At 39.2% G+C, this 17,174-nt stretch overlaps 1 protein-coding gene across 1 annotated transcript in view; it reads right to left on the bottom strand.

The window, feature by feature from the left end:
- The window catches only part of Necab1 (N-terminal EF-hand calcium binding protein 1), a 165,603-nt gene extending 157,895 nt beyond the window's left edge, over positions 1-7,708 (bottom strand). The window contains exon 1 of the mRNA XM_004656924.2: positions 7,541-7,708. Coding sequence (XP_004656981.1) covers positions 7,541-7,639 — 99 coding nt within the window. The 5' untranslated portion in view covers positions 7,640-7,708. The remainder of the gene's footprint in view (positions 1-7,540) is intronic.
- Positions 7,709-17,174: the final 9,466 nt, after the last annotated feature.

The following is a 17,174-nucleotide window of genomic DNA, read 5'->3' as shown; positions in this document are numbered from 1 at the left end:
AACCAGCTGCTTTTGTATTGGCTAACAGATCACTCACTGGGAAGGAAACCATATCTGGAACTTGGAAACAAGGATGAATCATATCCAGATAATGATTTTGATTTCCATTGCAAGCTCGCACTAATCTTTGGCTATAGGAGGGTCTACACCCTTTAAATTCTCTCTAAATTAATAATGGTTATCCTATTTAACCTAATATACTTCTCTTTTTCAGATGGGAGCAGGACCTGAGGACATAAACAACCCAGCACACTTCAGCCTGGCCACAGAGGAACTGGGAAATGAGAAAGAGTGCCACTTTCTCTATGAACCTGATATCAGCACACGGGTGAAGGAGATAGACACCAACAATACTCAACACCTACCAAACCAGAGATCCATAGGCTCCTAAGAGCCCATCACTGAAGTACACTTAAAATGCACCCAACATGGCTCAGGGAATTTTGCAGAAGAGGGGGCAGAAAGATTGTTAGAGCCACAAGTTGAGACATTATGCAGAATAATTGCCTCTCCCACATAACTGACTGCTGCCCCAGAACATATGACCCACAATCCCCATGAGGTTGACCTACATGCCCAAAGAGGAGGACCTCTTTGGAAATGGAGCAAGGATGAGAGAAATGATGGCACCAACATGTGTTGTTTACATACTAAGTATGTCCATATCTAATAAAAATAAATTTAAAAATATAAGCTATAATGACAGAAAGCAAGGGTGATTTAATAATGGGTGGATTGATGGGGATAAGTTATAGAAAGGATATGGAGACTATGGTAATGGTTCCATACATACCAAAGCCTAACAATTTTTATCTCAAATGAATGCACTTTAATATAAATTTATGGTTATCTAATATAATTGGACAAAACAGTAAAGTGTTAAAAATGAGAAATAGAAGCTAGGGAGATTACTCACTGTTTAAGGCATTTTCCCTCAAAGCCTAATGACCCTGGTTCAATTCCCCAGTATCCACATACAGCCAGATTCACAAAGTGGCTCAAGCACCTGGAATCCATTTGCAGTGGCTGGAGGCTCTGGCATGCCAATTTTCTCTCTCTGTCTCTCTGTGCTTGCAAATAAATAACTAAAAATATTTTTTAGAAACAAATAAATAAAGCAGAAAAGTAATAAATTGTGGTAAATAGGAGTCTATGTGCCTACGTGTCTTACTTGGATATACCCATTATATTACCTTGGATCTGTTTTAAATCACTTTTGATGTACAGGAACTGTTTGGCTATTAGGTGTCCATTATTCTGTGAAAACAATTTTCACTTTTATTTCTGGGACATAGATCTTTCCTCTACTCCTGAGTGGAGCACTTATGACTAGCAAAGAGGATGTTATATCCTTCTGACCCATGGTGATTGGTGAGCCAGGAGCTCATTATGGCCTAGGAATGATAAGCTATGCTTGAACACTTAAGTAGAAGATGCTCTTTATTGCCTATCTCCTGGTTTTGAGCTTGGGAAGACATAGGTATGGAGCTGCCATTGAACATTGTGTTTTTGTTTGAATGCCCCCCATGCCAATAGCAAAAGGTATTGAAATTCTAGTCTTAGTACTTATGAATGTGATATTATTTGGAAATGGGTCTTTTGTTGGTGCAATTAAATGAAGAGGTTCTATTGGGTTGGAGTGGGGCTAATCTGGTGACTGGTGATTATATAAAGAGACAGAAATTTAGGTATAGAAATGGAGGGAAGAGGACATGACAGAACTAGGTGTTGGAGTGATGCAGCTGACCTCTAGGTTAGAGGAACGCGATGCCCTGTTTTCCAGTCTTAAGTGCTCCATCCAGAAGTAGAGAAAGATTAGTTTCCCAGACCAAAAAAAGTTAGAATTATCACAGAGTAACATATTCCAGGGACAGCAGGGGCTGATTGCTGCCATCAGAGGCTAGAAGAGAGCTTCTGTCTACAGCCTTCTGCAGCATCATAACCTACCAACACTTTTCACCTCATCCTCTGGCTATAGAACTCTTAGATCTTGTAAGTTCTGACGTTGAAGCTACTCTGTGATAGTTATTATGTCAGTCATTGAAAATTAATACCATCCAAAACTCGAAAAGAACTATCACCCAAGAAAGCAGTGTTCAGAGACACATAGCAATCTAACTTAGGTGGCACTCTCTTGTCAAGCCCCTGAAAAGGAGATGTCAGCATATTATCACATTTTTTAATCATAAGACATTTTTCTATTATCTGCAATGAAATTAATGCTATATAACTTAGATACTGACAGAAAATCAACTGGATGATAAAATATGCAGCATATGTAGCAAGAAAATGACCCTGTACCATATCACAAAAGCAAGCTTTAAATATTTGGAAAGATTTCTTGAAGAATTTTTTCCTGAGTAACTTTTAGTTACAGTAAAACAACAAGAACTATTCTTATATTAATATCAGGATACGTTTATAGTAACAAGCTTAAAACATGCACAATGGTTTTCATACTAATTTATCTATTTCACTGTATTATCACGAGAACACCATCCCCCTTTCATCATGTTGTTGTCACAGAAATGTGGTATGGTTAATTGTAATCATCACTACAATGTGCATCTATAAAAATTCTAAGACTTTTACAGAAAGAACTTATCATGAAACTTTCTCAGCAACAGAGAAGTATCACTATATCCATAATGCATAAGAAATTGGTCCTCCATTTTATGAAACTCACTTAATTATTACAAGAAGAAATGCTTAGAGCTATGCTTACAGCAAAATGACCACACTTTCTTTTTACCCCTTAAAGATAATTGCTTGTGGGGGCTTTAAGGAGCCATGCATACATTATGACCAGCTACTTTCTCTCTTCTAAAACTAAGAAGCATGAAGGACAATCTGTCTCTTATATTTGATGCATTCTAGATTATATTTCAAGTTCTATTGTGTCCTGAAGAATGTGAACCGACTGGAATAGAAATAGTCATACACCAGGGAGTTGAATCCAGGACTTCCATCATTTCATCTCAATAAGAACAACCACAGGTAGCAATCAGGCTCTCAGAGATGAAATTACCTCAGTAGCTTCTGTTATTAGAATGATTGTAGTAATTAAATATGAACAGAACTGTCTGTGCTGAAAATTTTGCCTCTGAGCCCACAAGCTAATGAAAATTCACTGCAGATAAGAATTGAGTTCATTAAGCTCTTTAACACAGTCATCTTCACCAGATAAGCTTACAATTGCTACCACTGGAAATACAGTAAAATTTTAAAAATATTATGGTGAGACAAAAAAGTTTAAATACAATATTTACTACAATGTGTTATCAAATCCCTACAATATTTGATAATATTCTTTGAAAGCCTTCACTGAAATTACTTGGTCCTCACTTTATTGAAGATAGTTGTTAAATGTAAATACTAAAAGTAAATGTTGTCTTGGAAGCATAAAAAATAAGTATAATCACAATTCACTGAACTAATATTTTCATTACTGCCTCAGACTATGGCACAGGTTAAAATTCAAGATACGATCATCACTTGGTCGCTTGGTAAAGACTGCTGGGATGTAAGGTGGTGTGCTGGCTCACATTCAAAGCATGGACTGCGATCCAGCAGGGAAGGGCTAAGAGGTGAGCTGGTGCATGGGCTTGGAGATCCAGCAGGCAGATTGGCATTAGGCAACTGGTTACCTTCAGATAGAATGCAGGGAGATGAGCAGTGGAAAGTGCATGATTAATATGTAAGTAGTGCATGTCTTTGTCTCTTCTCAGTTTTGTCTAGGCTAGGTCCTATATGGAAAAACACAGCAAATATCCACCTTATTTTTTTTTCAATTAGGGTAGACAATGACAATATTTACTGCCAAATGGATACTCTCACTCAAATAATCAAGAGTTCACGTGCCACTTGGAAAGAGAGGAAATGCATAGCTATAGCAGAATTCAGTTGCATTACCATGATGCCAGAAAATTCTTAAGACTGTTTTCCAACCATCTTACTTCTCATACAGATGAGAATGGATGGGGATTCCCAATTAAATATCTTTTGGAGGAGAAATTATTACCCATATCTACCAAGTTCCTGACTGTCCAGGCTATGTACCTTGTGTTCATGGGATTGAATACTTGGAAGCAGAAGGAAAGAAAAGTAAAGTATCTCCTTTTCAATTTTCCTGCCATACTACCACCTCCCTAGTAAAATGGAGAATGGCCTCTTCCTTCCCATTTAATAGTAAATGGATGGCGGGTGGTGTGGTTCAGTGGTAGAGCATCTTCCTGGAAAGCACAAGGCCCTGAGTTAGGTAACCACCACAGGAAAAAAAAAAAAAAAAAAAAAGGAAATCTATAAGAGCAAAGTGCCATTGGATGGGTGGAGATGCATCTAATTTATTTTAGGTGTCCTCTTGCTTTAGGAGTTCAGTTGAAGATGTGTCATTCTCTCTCGCCACAGTAGCAGAGTAGACTGATGACTCACTTGTGTCTACACATTCCAGGGACTAATGTTCTAAGTGAGAACTTATTCCCAGTTATCTAGAATGCAGCAACTTTAGGCAGGATAGTACAGTAGACTGCAGGGAAAGCCATTGCTCTCCTTCTAGTTCTTCTTTGTCACCACACATTGAACCTGTCCTGACCAATCCTGTGGCAAGCAAGTGTGTGCTGCATAAATGTGCCCATCAGTGTTGGCGTGCCAGCATGCCTGTGTACCAGCACTAGGATTTCTAAGCCTTGCCCACTAGGAGTGTACTTAATTCTGCCACATTTAAGAAAGAAACCCATATAGATTTGATTTATATAGTCTCCATCTTAATTTGTAAGCTTAGCTACTGCTATTTACACATTTATTCTAGAACATTGAATACTGACATAACCACAGTACTTCAAATTTACATAGTACATAACCTTTTCTCCTCATTTTTCTACACTACAAACTCACAATCAACTTTGGCAAGTAAGAATCAGACTCATTAGTATTGCTGATTTGAAGATAAATTAGACAAAAGATAATACTAGTCTGAAATCCATTTTCTGGACAATTATGTCATCAACAGCACTTTCCATACCAGTTGAAATCTTCTTTTAGAAGATTGATTATTCCAAAGATAGGACAATGCAAACACTGGAAATCAGTTTTCCTCTGATTTGTAAATTAGTTAGTGAGGTATAGAAGCCCCCAATGGTTTTATTTCTGTTCCAGTGTGGAATAAGCAACTTATCTATCATTAATTATGACCTGAATAGAATTCAAGAAGCATCATTCTTAGTAGTGTTACTAGAATGTATTAAATCTAATCAAATAAAATGATGTATTTGTATTTCACATTTTGTTTTGCTAAAAGCAACACCATCCAGAAATGAAAGATTCAAAGACTCCTAAATAAGAAATCCTTTTTTATGTCACATAATTCATCAGAGTGTTAATTTTTTTTACAAAATAACTCAGAAATGTGTAAACACCATATTTTCTATGTGATACAAAATCCAACTGCAGTTATATTTTTAGGAGACTCTACATTTCACTCAAAAACAAGCATGTCAACACCTCTTATGTAGAATCAGTTTCATATTTTTATTTTTAAGTTCTAGAAATAGATGTAAAAAGTCAAGGGAGTCCTGTTCATAGATGACAAATTCTTTCAGGGCAGAGACCTTATGTTGTTTGCTTATAGAACTTGGAAACAACTGTGCATATATAACAAGTGAGATTTCAGTGCTGCTTTTAAAAATTGCATTTGAACACTTGAGCCAAGGTTGAAGTATCTCTCTGGATGGCTAACTTTCCATTAATATACTTTCAGTACATTCCTTGTCATCCCAACACTAAAACCAAGGGAGCATGCAGTTATCTTTTGTGAGCAGAGTACACACCAGGCCAGAATAAATGGAGACCACTTTTATCCTTTAAGTTAACTTTTTGGCAGCCTAGTTTCTATCCTTGTAACTGCCATGATGTACAGGGATACTGACTTCCTTCTGACCCAAAGAATCCCCTCCTAGGTGTGCTGTCTTCTCTTTCCTTTTCCACTGTTCCATTCATCAAAGACTATGTAGTCCTGGATGTCAGAGCATGAAGAAATAATATTAGCTAAAATGTTAGCACCAGTAATATCATATGATTATCCTAAACTGTGCAAAGATGATTTTACAGGAAGGTATGCTATACTCTGATGGAGCAAATGAGTAAGAATCAGCTATTTAATGTCTTGGTGAGAAGAAAATGGTTGGCCCCACCAGCCTGAATCCCCAGTTGTAGCTACACATTGATAAAGGGCAAGGCTGCCCAGGACACCAGGTTGAATATCTCTATCAAGGGCCTTGTAAGAGTTTTAATTATCACTAGAACTTGCTCTACCAAGTAAAGAACCCAAGTAATCTAATCAGAAGTCAGAAGGACTCCTCCCCATATCTCCATTGTCTCTGCCTCACCATTATTATGCTAGTCATTGGATTTCCTCATATTCTCATCTTCTCACAAATAAATGTATTTGGCCTCTGGCCCACCTCAGACTTGCTTAGATGATAATAAGAAGTGATGGCTACGAGGGAAATTGTTGATGTGCTTTGTCTATTTTTCCCATCAGGCTAAACAAGCAGCAATTCAAGCTGTCCCCACTGAGCCAGACCTTACCTTGGGGAACAACATGAATGTGACAACTGAGAGCCATAGCCCCTCAGAGAGGCGACAGGGGAGAGGGACAGGAATCGTGGAGAGGAGCACCATGAAACCTAAAAGGGCAGTGAGAGCTGGGGAACAGGGTGAGAAATAAAGAGAAGCTGAACAGCAGGGTGAAACAGGGAAGCAGAATTCAAAAAAAAAGGCAGTAAGATCTAAGCTGCTATAAAGATAGAAGCCACACCGTGAGGACAGGAAAACAGCACACCCGAAAAAGAACGACCATAGCAGAAACACCAAGGGGAAAAAGTCAATGATGAAGCAAGGGACCAGACCACAGGGGAAACAATCATAAGTTGGAATTGAAGATAATGACAGCAATTGCACCTTGAAGAGGCACAGAGGAGGCTTAGAGTAATGGGAAATGGGAGGGGAGAAATGAAAGAAACAATAGAAAGTGGAAAAAAAAGAATGCTCATAAAAGAGATTTTTGGCCACCGCTGTAAAATGAGAAGCAAATGATTTCAAAGTAATTATTTTCGGAGAGAGCTAGGAGGGCATCACAATTTCTGTGGCTTCCACCGGTGCTGGGTCTGAGCGAGGTTGCCTATCAACAAATAGGGCAGGAAGGGATGGGTCCTGAATGACACCTCTTTAAAAAACGCCTTACACAGCTCAGTGAAGACCTCTGCATTTCCAGTCCAACCAACGGAGAAACCCTGGCTGCTGGGAAGTCATAACCAATTTCAGGATTTCCTTAAGGGTCTAAGGCAGCCTTCTTTACAAGTTGAGTGGAGTCCCCTCTTCTGCATCTGCTGGGGTGGTCTGGGGACTAGGGCATAGCAGGTAGTTGCGATGGAGATGAAGGCAGATCAGGGGCTGGCTGGGACAGGACTCGACCCCACCCCCACCCCCGCCGAGGAAGAGGAGGGATGCTGGAGGGTGCCCACCTAACTCCGTCTGTACTTACGTCGAGGAAGATCGACATGCCCTTGGATAGCTGCAGGGCAGAGCTGAGCTCTTCAGTGGAGTTGTTGGAGGACGGCGACGTCTCCTGGGACTCCTCCATCCTCACAAGCCTGGACTCCGGCGGGCGGGTGGGACCGGGACTGGGCGGATGCTGCGCTGGGACCCGGCGCGGTGGTAGCTGCTGCCAGGCGGCGCGGAGCAGCGCTGCCCGGCTCAGGCCGCGAGTGGGCGTCCGCTCCCGCGCCTCCCTCCGCGCTGCGCCGGGTCTCCTCCTCTCGCTCCTCCCCGCTCGGCTCCGCCGACTTCACACCACTGCCAGCACAGCGAAGGGGCTCGGATTCACCGCGGCACTTAGCAACGAGCAGCTCCCCTCGACCGGGGGCAGGCTGTGCCCAGGGCACGTCGTGAGCCACCTCCGAGGAGAGAGAACCCCGAGGCCCAGTCCTCCAGAACAAATAAGGAGACATACGCAAAGGCTTTGTCCTGAGCAGCCCAAGAAATCCAACTTTTGACTACTGTGCCTGGCAGGGCTGAGGAGGGACTGAGCCTGACCCACCCCAAGGTTCCTGCACTGCACCAAGGAAGGAGTAGCTGGTGTGACTTGGGGACTGACGCAGTGAACTTGAGGGTCTGTCAGATTTGCCCTACTTACTTTATTATCTTGTCATCTAGCACGCTGTCGAATCTTTAAACTTCAATTCTTCTTAATGAAATGGTCATACCTCCGAGTGTTACCAGGTCTAGTGTCTAGTGCAAAGCAGGCACACAGACCGCAGAATGCAGGGAGATGGCCTGCACGTGGTGCATAATCTTGGCAGTGACTCAGTGACTACATTCTTACGTTATACATCCTAAGCCTCCCTTTCTTCCCCAATCCCCAGCCATGGCTTGAATCTGGCCGTTCTCAACTCTTGCTGCACACTGATGTGTCAACTTTTAAAATGTTGCCACAAATTCAGCGCCGCTCTTCGTTTAGGGGAAATCTCTCCATCCTTAAATCACAAAACTGCACTTTCTGAGACTGGGTACATAACAAGCCTTACTACCGCACCTTTTCCCACGTTATAGTTATTTGCTTCTGGGGTTGAAAACTTCTAAAGAGGAAGTTTGATGCCCTTGAGGCCCCATACAAGCAGGCGCCTGGCTGACAGGTCTAGCTGAGTAGGACCTTTACATCATCCTAGCATGACTAGAAGTAATATCCGTGAAGAAGCACTGAGTTCATTCCAGCCCCCAACTCCTTGTATCACCTTTACCCATATGAATTGCCCCAGCCAAGATCTATCCTAGATACGTGAATGGTTCCCAAGATGACTGCTGGTGGTTCCTGTTAGAAATTTTGCTCTACAGGAATTGGGAGCATAGTAAAATGTTCACTGCTCTATACAAATAAGTTTTGGGGTTTGATTTATAACAGCAGGTAACTGAAATAAAAAGTCCTCACAAAATTAGAACAATAAATTAATATTTATGCTTCAGTCCTGGACTTAAGATAGTCCCTGAGTGTATAATTCTCATGTATGCAGGACTACGAAGCAGTGAGCCACCATATAAATATGGCAGAGGAGAAAAGTAGAGTAAGATTTCCGAAGATAGGCAGTGTCTCGCAAATGAAGACCAGTGAAGTCCAGAGACAGAATGCCCAGCTCCATTAGGTAAAGGGTTACAGACATTAGACTTGACCAGAGGGACACTGATTGTAGCTGTGCCTTAGGGACAGTTATTCTTGTATATTGGTGTATGTTTATTATAGCACCTGCAAGTTTCTTTATCTGGACAGCTTTAACATTTGATCATGAAAATAAAAACAAAAATTGTTTAAAAGACTGGTCAATGCATTAAATGGGTACCTGTCATTGAGATCAGAGAGAAGCAAGAGGAGTGCAGATCATAAATGGTACTGAGTTTACAAAAATGTCATATTTGCTCTCACTATTGACTGAGGAATACACGTTTGGTAACAAGTGCAGATTAAGTTTTGCTGTTCCAACCTGTGTGACTTCCTCAGCCCTGAAGATTAGTGGTGGTGACATTTCTTTTAATGCTACTCCCATGGTAACACACACAGGTGATAAAGAAGGCTTTGTTCGATAATAAACAAAGAACAGGAAAATAATCAGCAGTCATCATTCAAAACTAGGGAGGTATTTGTAACACTCCAATGAAAGCATTCCTTTTCCCTTTACTGACAGTGCATGCCATTTTCTATACCTGCATCTTTGTTTATTTCTTCTAATGGTCTGTCAAGAAAAATAATGTAAAGTATTAAGCAATCTCCTGCTCATTATTTCTTTTCAATCAATTCTGCATGAACCCCATGATGTTATAATTTTCATGATAGAAACGTAATGTTTATGGAAAGTTCCACTAGAAATGGATGACAATTAGATTCTCATTCACAGCCAAATTCCACAGACTCTACAAAGTGGTAACCAGACATATTTTTAGTTTTCTTTTTATCTAGACAGCATGAATTTTTTCAAAACTTTTCACACATCGTTTCCCTGGAACACAGATGCCATATTGCTGTGTATAGTATCAGTTGCAAACAGGAGACAGCTGACTAGAGGGAGGAAATACATCTTACCAACTTATTTGTAGTGAAGGCCTGGAAAGCAAGAAAGAAAAGTGGTTGTAGATTACAGCTCCCAGACATCTTATGATAAGACTGATGAGGAAGTGTTTGTAGCATTTCAGGAGATGATAGCCTTGTGGGAATGGACTGGATTCCAATCCATCACATCTTCATGGAGGAACTATTATCTAAATCATTTCAGACAGCCAGGAATCTGTCTTATTTATATAAATTCAAATGTGTAGCGGGGGGAGGTGCCCTTGAGAGTAATGACTCAGAATCCTTTCAGTCAGGTTTCTGTTGCTTTGGTAACATCAGATCCAAGCCCTTTTCTTCTTTCTCTGGAGTCTGTTACCGGGATGTATGTTCTAAATACAGGCAGGATCCACCTCATTTGTGCAAAGGAATATGGTTCCACTACCAGTATACTGTAGTACCTAGAGCATAGCCTGAGATTTAGGCTTAGTGAACAGGATACTTAAATCTGTATGTAAAGCAGGAAGAGACATTTGTTAATAGAGGTGGCCACACAGGAGGGAATGTGGAGTGCCCATATGCCAGTGGACACTTGCAGCTCCTGCAGATAACCCAAGCAATTCAAAAAAGAAACGTTGTGCACAGACTTTTCTGTTTGTTTGTTTTTGCTGTTTTGTTAGCTGAATTCCTTTGTGGTAAGTGAATTATTTGTATACAGCAAATTTATTCATTTTACTGTGTGGATTTAGTATCCCACTGTTTTGGTGAATGTGTTAACCAAGTCTAAGAGTTTTATAATGGAGTCATTGGGATTTTGTAAATATAGGGTCATGTCATTTACAAAGTGATAGTTTGTCTTCAAATCCTATTTCTTACTTTTGCCTTATTGCTCTAGTTAAGACTTCAAGCATTATCTTTAGAAACAAATTCTTTCACCTTTTCTGTATTTAGTATGATGGTTTTACTATGCAGCAGTTCATATATAGCTTTATTATGTTGAGGAATGCCTATTTTATTCCTAATTTTTTTAAGTGTTCCATCAAGAAAGGATAATGACAGGCTGGAGAGATGGCTGAGAGCTTAAGGCACTTACCTTCAAAACCTATGTACCCAGGTCCAATTCCTCAGTACCCATGCAAGCCTTATCCACAAGGTGGCACATGCATCTGGAGTTAGCTTGCAGTGGCTACAGACCCTGCAATGCTCATTCTCTCCCTCTCTCTCTCTCTCTCTCTCTCTCTCTCTCTCTCTCTCTCTCTCTGCCTCTTTCTCAAATAAACAAATAACATATTTTAAAAATAAAAAGGAATAGTGACCTTTGATAAAAACCTTTTCCACCTATTGTGATGATCAAGTGATTTGTATCATTAACTATTTATGTGCTATATTATATTAATGAATTTGCATAGATTGAATCATCCTTGTATCCTTGAGATTAAATTAACTTGGTCATATTGTATGACCTTTTTAATGTATTCTTGAGTACAAATTGACAGGACTTAATTGGGAATTTTCACGTCTATGTTTATCATAAAAATTGGTCTATAGTTTCCTTTATCTGTTGTTTTTTACCCTATTTTAATATCTAGTAATACTGGCTTCATAGAATGAATTTTGTAGTATTTCTTCCCTTTTTTGTGGAATCATCTTAAAAGTATTGGCTTTTCTTTAAAGGTACAGTAGAATCTACCCAGTCCTGTGCTTTTGTTAGCTGGGATACTTTTAATTATTGCTCCAATTTTGTGGCTCTTGTAGTTTGGTATCAACCTGTTTAAGTTGTTTATATCCTCTTGAATTAATCTTGGTAGGTTATGTATATCTATGAATTTAATCAATTCTAGCTTTTTCACGTTTTGGAATATAAGTTTTCAAAGAATTCCCTAATGTTACTCTGAATTTCATTAGACTATCTTGTAATAATCCCTTTTTATCTACAATTTCATGTATTTACCTTTAGATGTTTTTATGATAGAGTACAGAGAGAGATGAGTATGGGTACACCATAGCCTCTTCATGCTTAAATGAATTCCAAGCATATGTGCCTCTTTGTGCATCTGGTTTTACATTCATACTAGATAATTTAACCTAGACCAGCAAGCTTTACAAGTAAGTGCCCTTAAGCACCAAGCCAAACTCCCTAAAGAAAGCATCTTCTCCCTTTCTTCAAGGTAGTTTGGCTAGGGGTTTGATAATGTTCTTTCATGAAAGTTTAAAAGATTCAGTATCTAGAAATCAACCAAACCAAGTAAATAAAAGACCTTTACAACAAAATTTTAAATACTGAAGAAATAAACTGGATACTGAAATGTGACTCTCATGCTGATGGTTTAGCAGAATTACAGCTTTAGTGCCATCTTTGTTAAAATGCCAATGACATGCTTCACAGAATTCAAATAACAGAAAACTATTCTAAAACTTATATAAAGTGAAGCATAAAAGACCGCAAATAGCCAAAACAATCTTAAGTAGAAAAGGCATGCTGAAAGTATCACAATACCTGATACCTCAAATACAATACCTCAAATTATATTTTAGAGCAATAGTGACGATAAAAACAGCATGATTTGACACAAAATCAACATATGGACGTATGGAATGAAATAGAGAAATCAGAATTAAACCTACACTGCTATAGTCACTTAATTTTTAACAAACTTGTCACAAACATATTGCAATACAAATAAATCATGCTTGGAAAACTGGATAACCATATTTAGTAGATTAAAACTAGATTCATATATCACACCCTGCACAAAATTAATTGACAGAGGATCAAACACCTTAATATGACACCTGAAACTGCTAGAGGAAAACATGTAAAATACTTCAAGGTATAGGCACAGGCATGGACTTTCTCAAAAGGACTATGCTAGCACAGAAAACAAGTCCAAGAATTGAGTAAAGGAATTCCATGAAATTACAAGGTGTCTGTATGGCAATGGAAACAATTTCTGGACTAAAGAAGCAGTCTACAGAATGGGCCAAAAAGTACAGCAGAGGACTAATATCTAGCCTATACAAACAGCTACAAAAATTGTAACATCATAAAGCCACACCTCTAGTCAATACAAAAGATTAATGAAATGACTAGACAGTTGTCAAAAAAATTAAAAAGCCCAATACGTATTTGAAAAAGAGTTCAACATCTTTGGTCATCAGAGAAATACAAATTGAAACTTCTGTTAATTCCATTTCATCCAAGTCATAATGGCTATCATTGAGAAAACAGATGATAAGAAATGCTAGTGAAGATCTAGGGAAAGCAGAATCCTTATTCGCTGCTAATGGGAATATAAATTTGTGTAGCCATCACAGGAATCAGTATTGAGATCCCTCGAAACAAACAAACAAACAGACAAATAAATAAATAAGTAAATAAATAAATAAATAAATAAAGTGGGTTTGGAATCTTGTGAGGGATTAGAACCCTGTATAGATTCAGGAAACTCCTCAGCTCCAAATTTAGGTCCAGGTTATTGAAGAACCGAAAAACATGGACACAGAAAAGGGTAGATTATGAAAATTTAACAATGGTGTGGAAACAGGCCAGCAGAAAAATTAGGAAAGAGGAATTCCTCCCCTCCCAGCATTGTCCAGAGGGGAGAGAAAAAGACTAGTGCAGAACTGCCCTCTCAAGCTTCTAGGGGAAGGGAGGAAGAGAAGCTTACACATGTGTTTCAGGTGCATTTATGTGAACCATATATCCAAATATAATGATTTTCATCACAAGGCTTAAGTGTGTAGCCAGAGACCTGATTGGCTGGTAGCCCCAGAGGAATGTTTACTTACAAAGGATCACTCACTGAGGATAGGCCCACAAATTTGGGGAAGAAACAGGAAGTTGTTGCCTTCAACTATCTTAAATGAGACTGAATCAGATATGATTCTCCTCCTGTCAGGGTAGGCAAGGCAGCACCCCTGTTTCTGTGGGCTAGTTAACTGTCTATCAGGAAAAATATTCCTTGTCCCTAATTCATACCATAACCACCATATGGCCCAGCTGAACTACCCTGGTTCTGGGTTCAACCATGAAGGTCTATAAATCAGCATACAGATACTTGTCTACTCATGTTTACTGCTATGTTATGTACAAGAGCTTAGCAATTGAACTAGCCTAGATACTTATCAATAGATGAATAAAGAAATTGCACATATGGATATTGTAATTTAATTCAGCCGTAAAACAAAATGAAACTATGACATTTTCATGGAAATGGTGGAACTGGAAATCATTATGTCAAACAAAATAAGCCAGATTTGGGAAGATAAATACTGCATGTTTTCTTTCACATGAAGAGCCTATGTGTGGTGTGGTATGGTGTGTGTGTGTGTGTGTGTGTGTGTGTGTGTGTGTCTGTACATATATGTAGGTGCATGTGAAGAAACTTGAAAATGGACTATGAAAGAGGAGGAAATCTTACAGGAGATGGGGGAAAGACTAACAGTAATGGAAGAGATGCAACATCAAAAATAAAGAGGGGACTCTTTAGAGGTAAGAAGGGGAGCAGCAAGAGGAGGGTAATGGGGGAGAGGGATGAATTCAAACAAAATATGACACATATATGTGAAAGTGCATGATGGAATCTCTTACTTTGTATACTAGCTTCAAGAATTAAAAACGTTGGAATGGGCATAGTGGCACATGCATTTAATCCCAGAACTTGGGAGGCAGAATTAGGAGGGTCACCATGAGTTTAAGGACACTCTGAGACTACATAGTGAATTCCAGGTCAGCCTAGACTAGAGCAAGACCCTACCTCAAAAAAGTAATTTACCTTGTGCTGGAGGGATTGCTTAGTGGTTAAGGCACTTGCCTGCAAAGCCAAAGGACACAGGTTTGATTCCCCAGAACCCACTTTAACCAGATGCACAAGATGGGGCATGCATCTTAAATTTGTTTGCTGTGGCTAGAGGCCCTGGCATGCCCATTCTCTTTGTCTCTCTCTACCCCCCTCTTTCTCTCTGTCAAATAAATAAGTAAATAAAAAGAGAATATTTTTAAAAATCATATATATATATATATTTGACATCTGCTCAGTGGAAAGGAACTCATAACTGGAACTGGGAACCAAGTCAGAATCCTATGGAGAGAAAGATTATGGACTCCATTAAGAAGCTCCTACTAGTCTTTGGCCAAAGGGATGCTACACTCATCAAAATATCTCTAAAGTAACAATGCCTATCCACTTTAACCTATGATGATCTCACTCTTCATTGGAAAATCTATTTTCCTTTTTCAGAAAGCATCAAGAATTGAGTACAACAAATTCTATCATAAAGAGATTAAGCATGCCAGATTGGCAAGGTCTGTCATCCATAGAAGCAAAGGTGAGGTATTGTGTAATCAAGGTTCCACAGACATTAGTCTTAAAGTGTTCAACAAAGTTAGTCACTACTAATCCCTCAACTACATTGTAAAGACAAATGAAAGGTTACATAAAACTTTCCACGTAGTTTCTGCACTCAGAATCCAATAAGCACTGCTTACCATGGTCTGCTACCGTGATATTTTTGTCTGTGACCTCAAACACTATTCTTCCTGCCTCCCTCTTCAAACTTTGAGCCTGGCTTTCTGGTCATGTTTCTGTTGTTCTTCTCAGCCTTCATCACAGAACTCACTGGTTCATCTAGCCTTCTAAATGTTTTCTAAATTGTGTTCCTGCTTCATTGTTTCTACCCTCTTGCCCTAGTTCTTACTCTTTCTTTCCTCCACATGCTAATAGTGTCAACCACAAAATTCCCACAGGTCTCTAGGCTGATGGATATGTAGATTCATATTTCAGCCTGGCAAGGGTAGCATCTACTAATGCATGTTTTTTACACATTCTTGAATTCAGAATGTTTGAAATTAAATTCATCATTTTCTCCTAATTATATTAGATTCCATCTTTTGTTGAAGAATACTATCCTTCACCAATTCATCTAAATGAAAACCAGGAGTCATCTTAGACTACTTCCTTCACTTTTTTCACCCTATCTCTACCCAATCTTTACCCATCCAGTCAGGTAAAGGAGTCATCTTTGAGATCTACTCTCTCTCATCTCCATCTCTGCACGACTGCATGCAATCCAAGCCTGTAATCTCTCACCAGGGAGCAACTTCTTTGTTACCTGCATGGTTTCCTTGTCACCAATCTGACATTTCAATCTATGTTTCATACTTTCCAGACTGAGGATTTTTATAATGCATATCTAAGCATATGTACATCTGCTTAAAATCCTTCAGAGGCTAGCTGGAGCCTGTAAAATAAAACCACCTTACTGCATCAACCATCCCTCCCCTGACACATCCTCCCTAGACTCACAGTGATTCTGGCCACATAGGATTTCTGGAGTGCAGCAGAGTGCAAAGAAGATGGGTTATGATATCCAAATGAGCTGGGCTCAAAGCCCAGCTTAGTTTATTATTATCATTGAATAATACCAAAGCATGTAATTTATTTCTATTTCTATTTTTCTCAACTCTCAAATGAAAATAGGAATGATACCTACTGCATGGAGTTTATACAAGGATTCAGTTAAATAATGCGTGAAGACAGCATGGTAACTTGCACAAAAATAATGGCATGAAAAAAGGTACCATTTATCATGATGTGCAAATACCTAAATTTGTATTGCTTCCCCATGGACCATTGCCTTTTTTATTACTTGCCTATAATACATGTCTCCCTTAATCAGCTTACCAATCATTTAGTTGAGAGTTAAAGCTGTTCCAGACACCATTTCCTCTCCAAAAGAGTTTCCTACCCCCAACTCCACCAGTGTCTATGGAATGGTTGAGCTCTCTTTCCTTTTTCTATAGCTTTCAGTTAAGACCCAGCTCATGTCCCTAATTACATCTTCAAAAATTCAGATTTTACTATATTCTCAGCTAATCTGGAGATGCCAGAGAGTAGGCATTCTATTTTTTCATCTGTATGCTGTTCCTGGCAAATTGCTACACACATGATAGACACTCAACTATTGTGAAATAATGAATGAGTAAGAAAGACTAAATAAATCTCCTCCTGACTGTAGTAATGAAAGTGGTAGAATAAGTGATAACTGACTCCTTTTTAGTGTTCAGTTCCATGCATTGATGATG

The sequence above is a fragment of the Jaculus jaculus genome, chromosome 2 (genome assembly GCF_020740685.1).
Source record: "Jaculus jaculus isolate mJacJac1 chromosome 2, mJacJac1.mat.Y.cur, whole genome shotgun sequence".
Classification (NCBI taxonomy): Eukaryota; Metazoa; Chordata; class Mammalia; order Rodentia; family Dipodidae; genus Jaculus; species Jaculus jaculus.
Note: the sequence above shows the minus strand (reverse complement) of the source record. Positions and strands in the feature narration are given on the sequence as shown.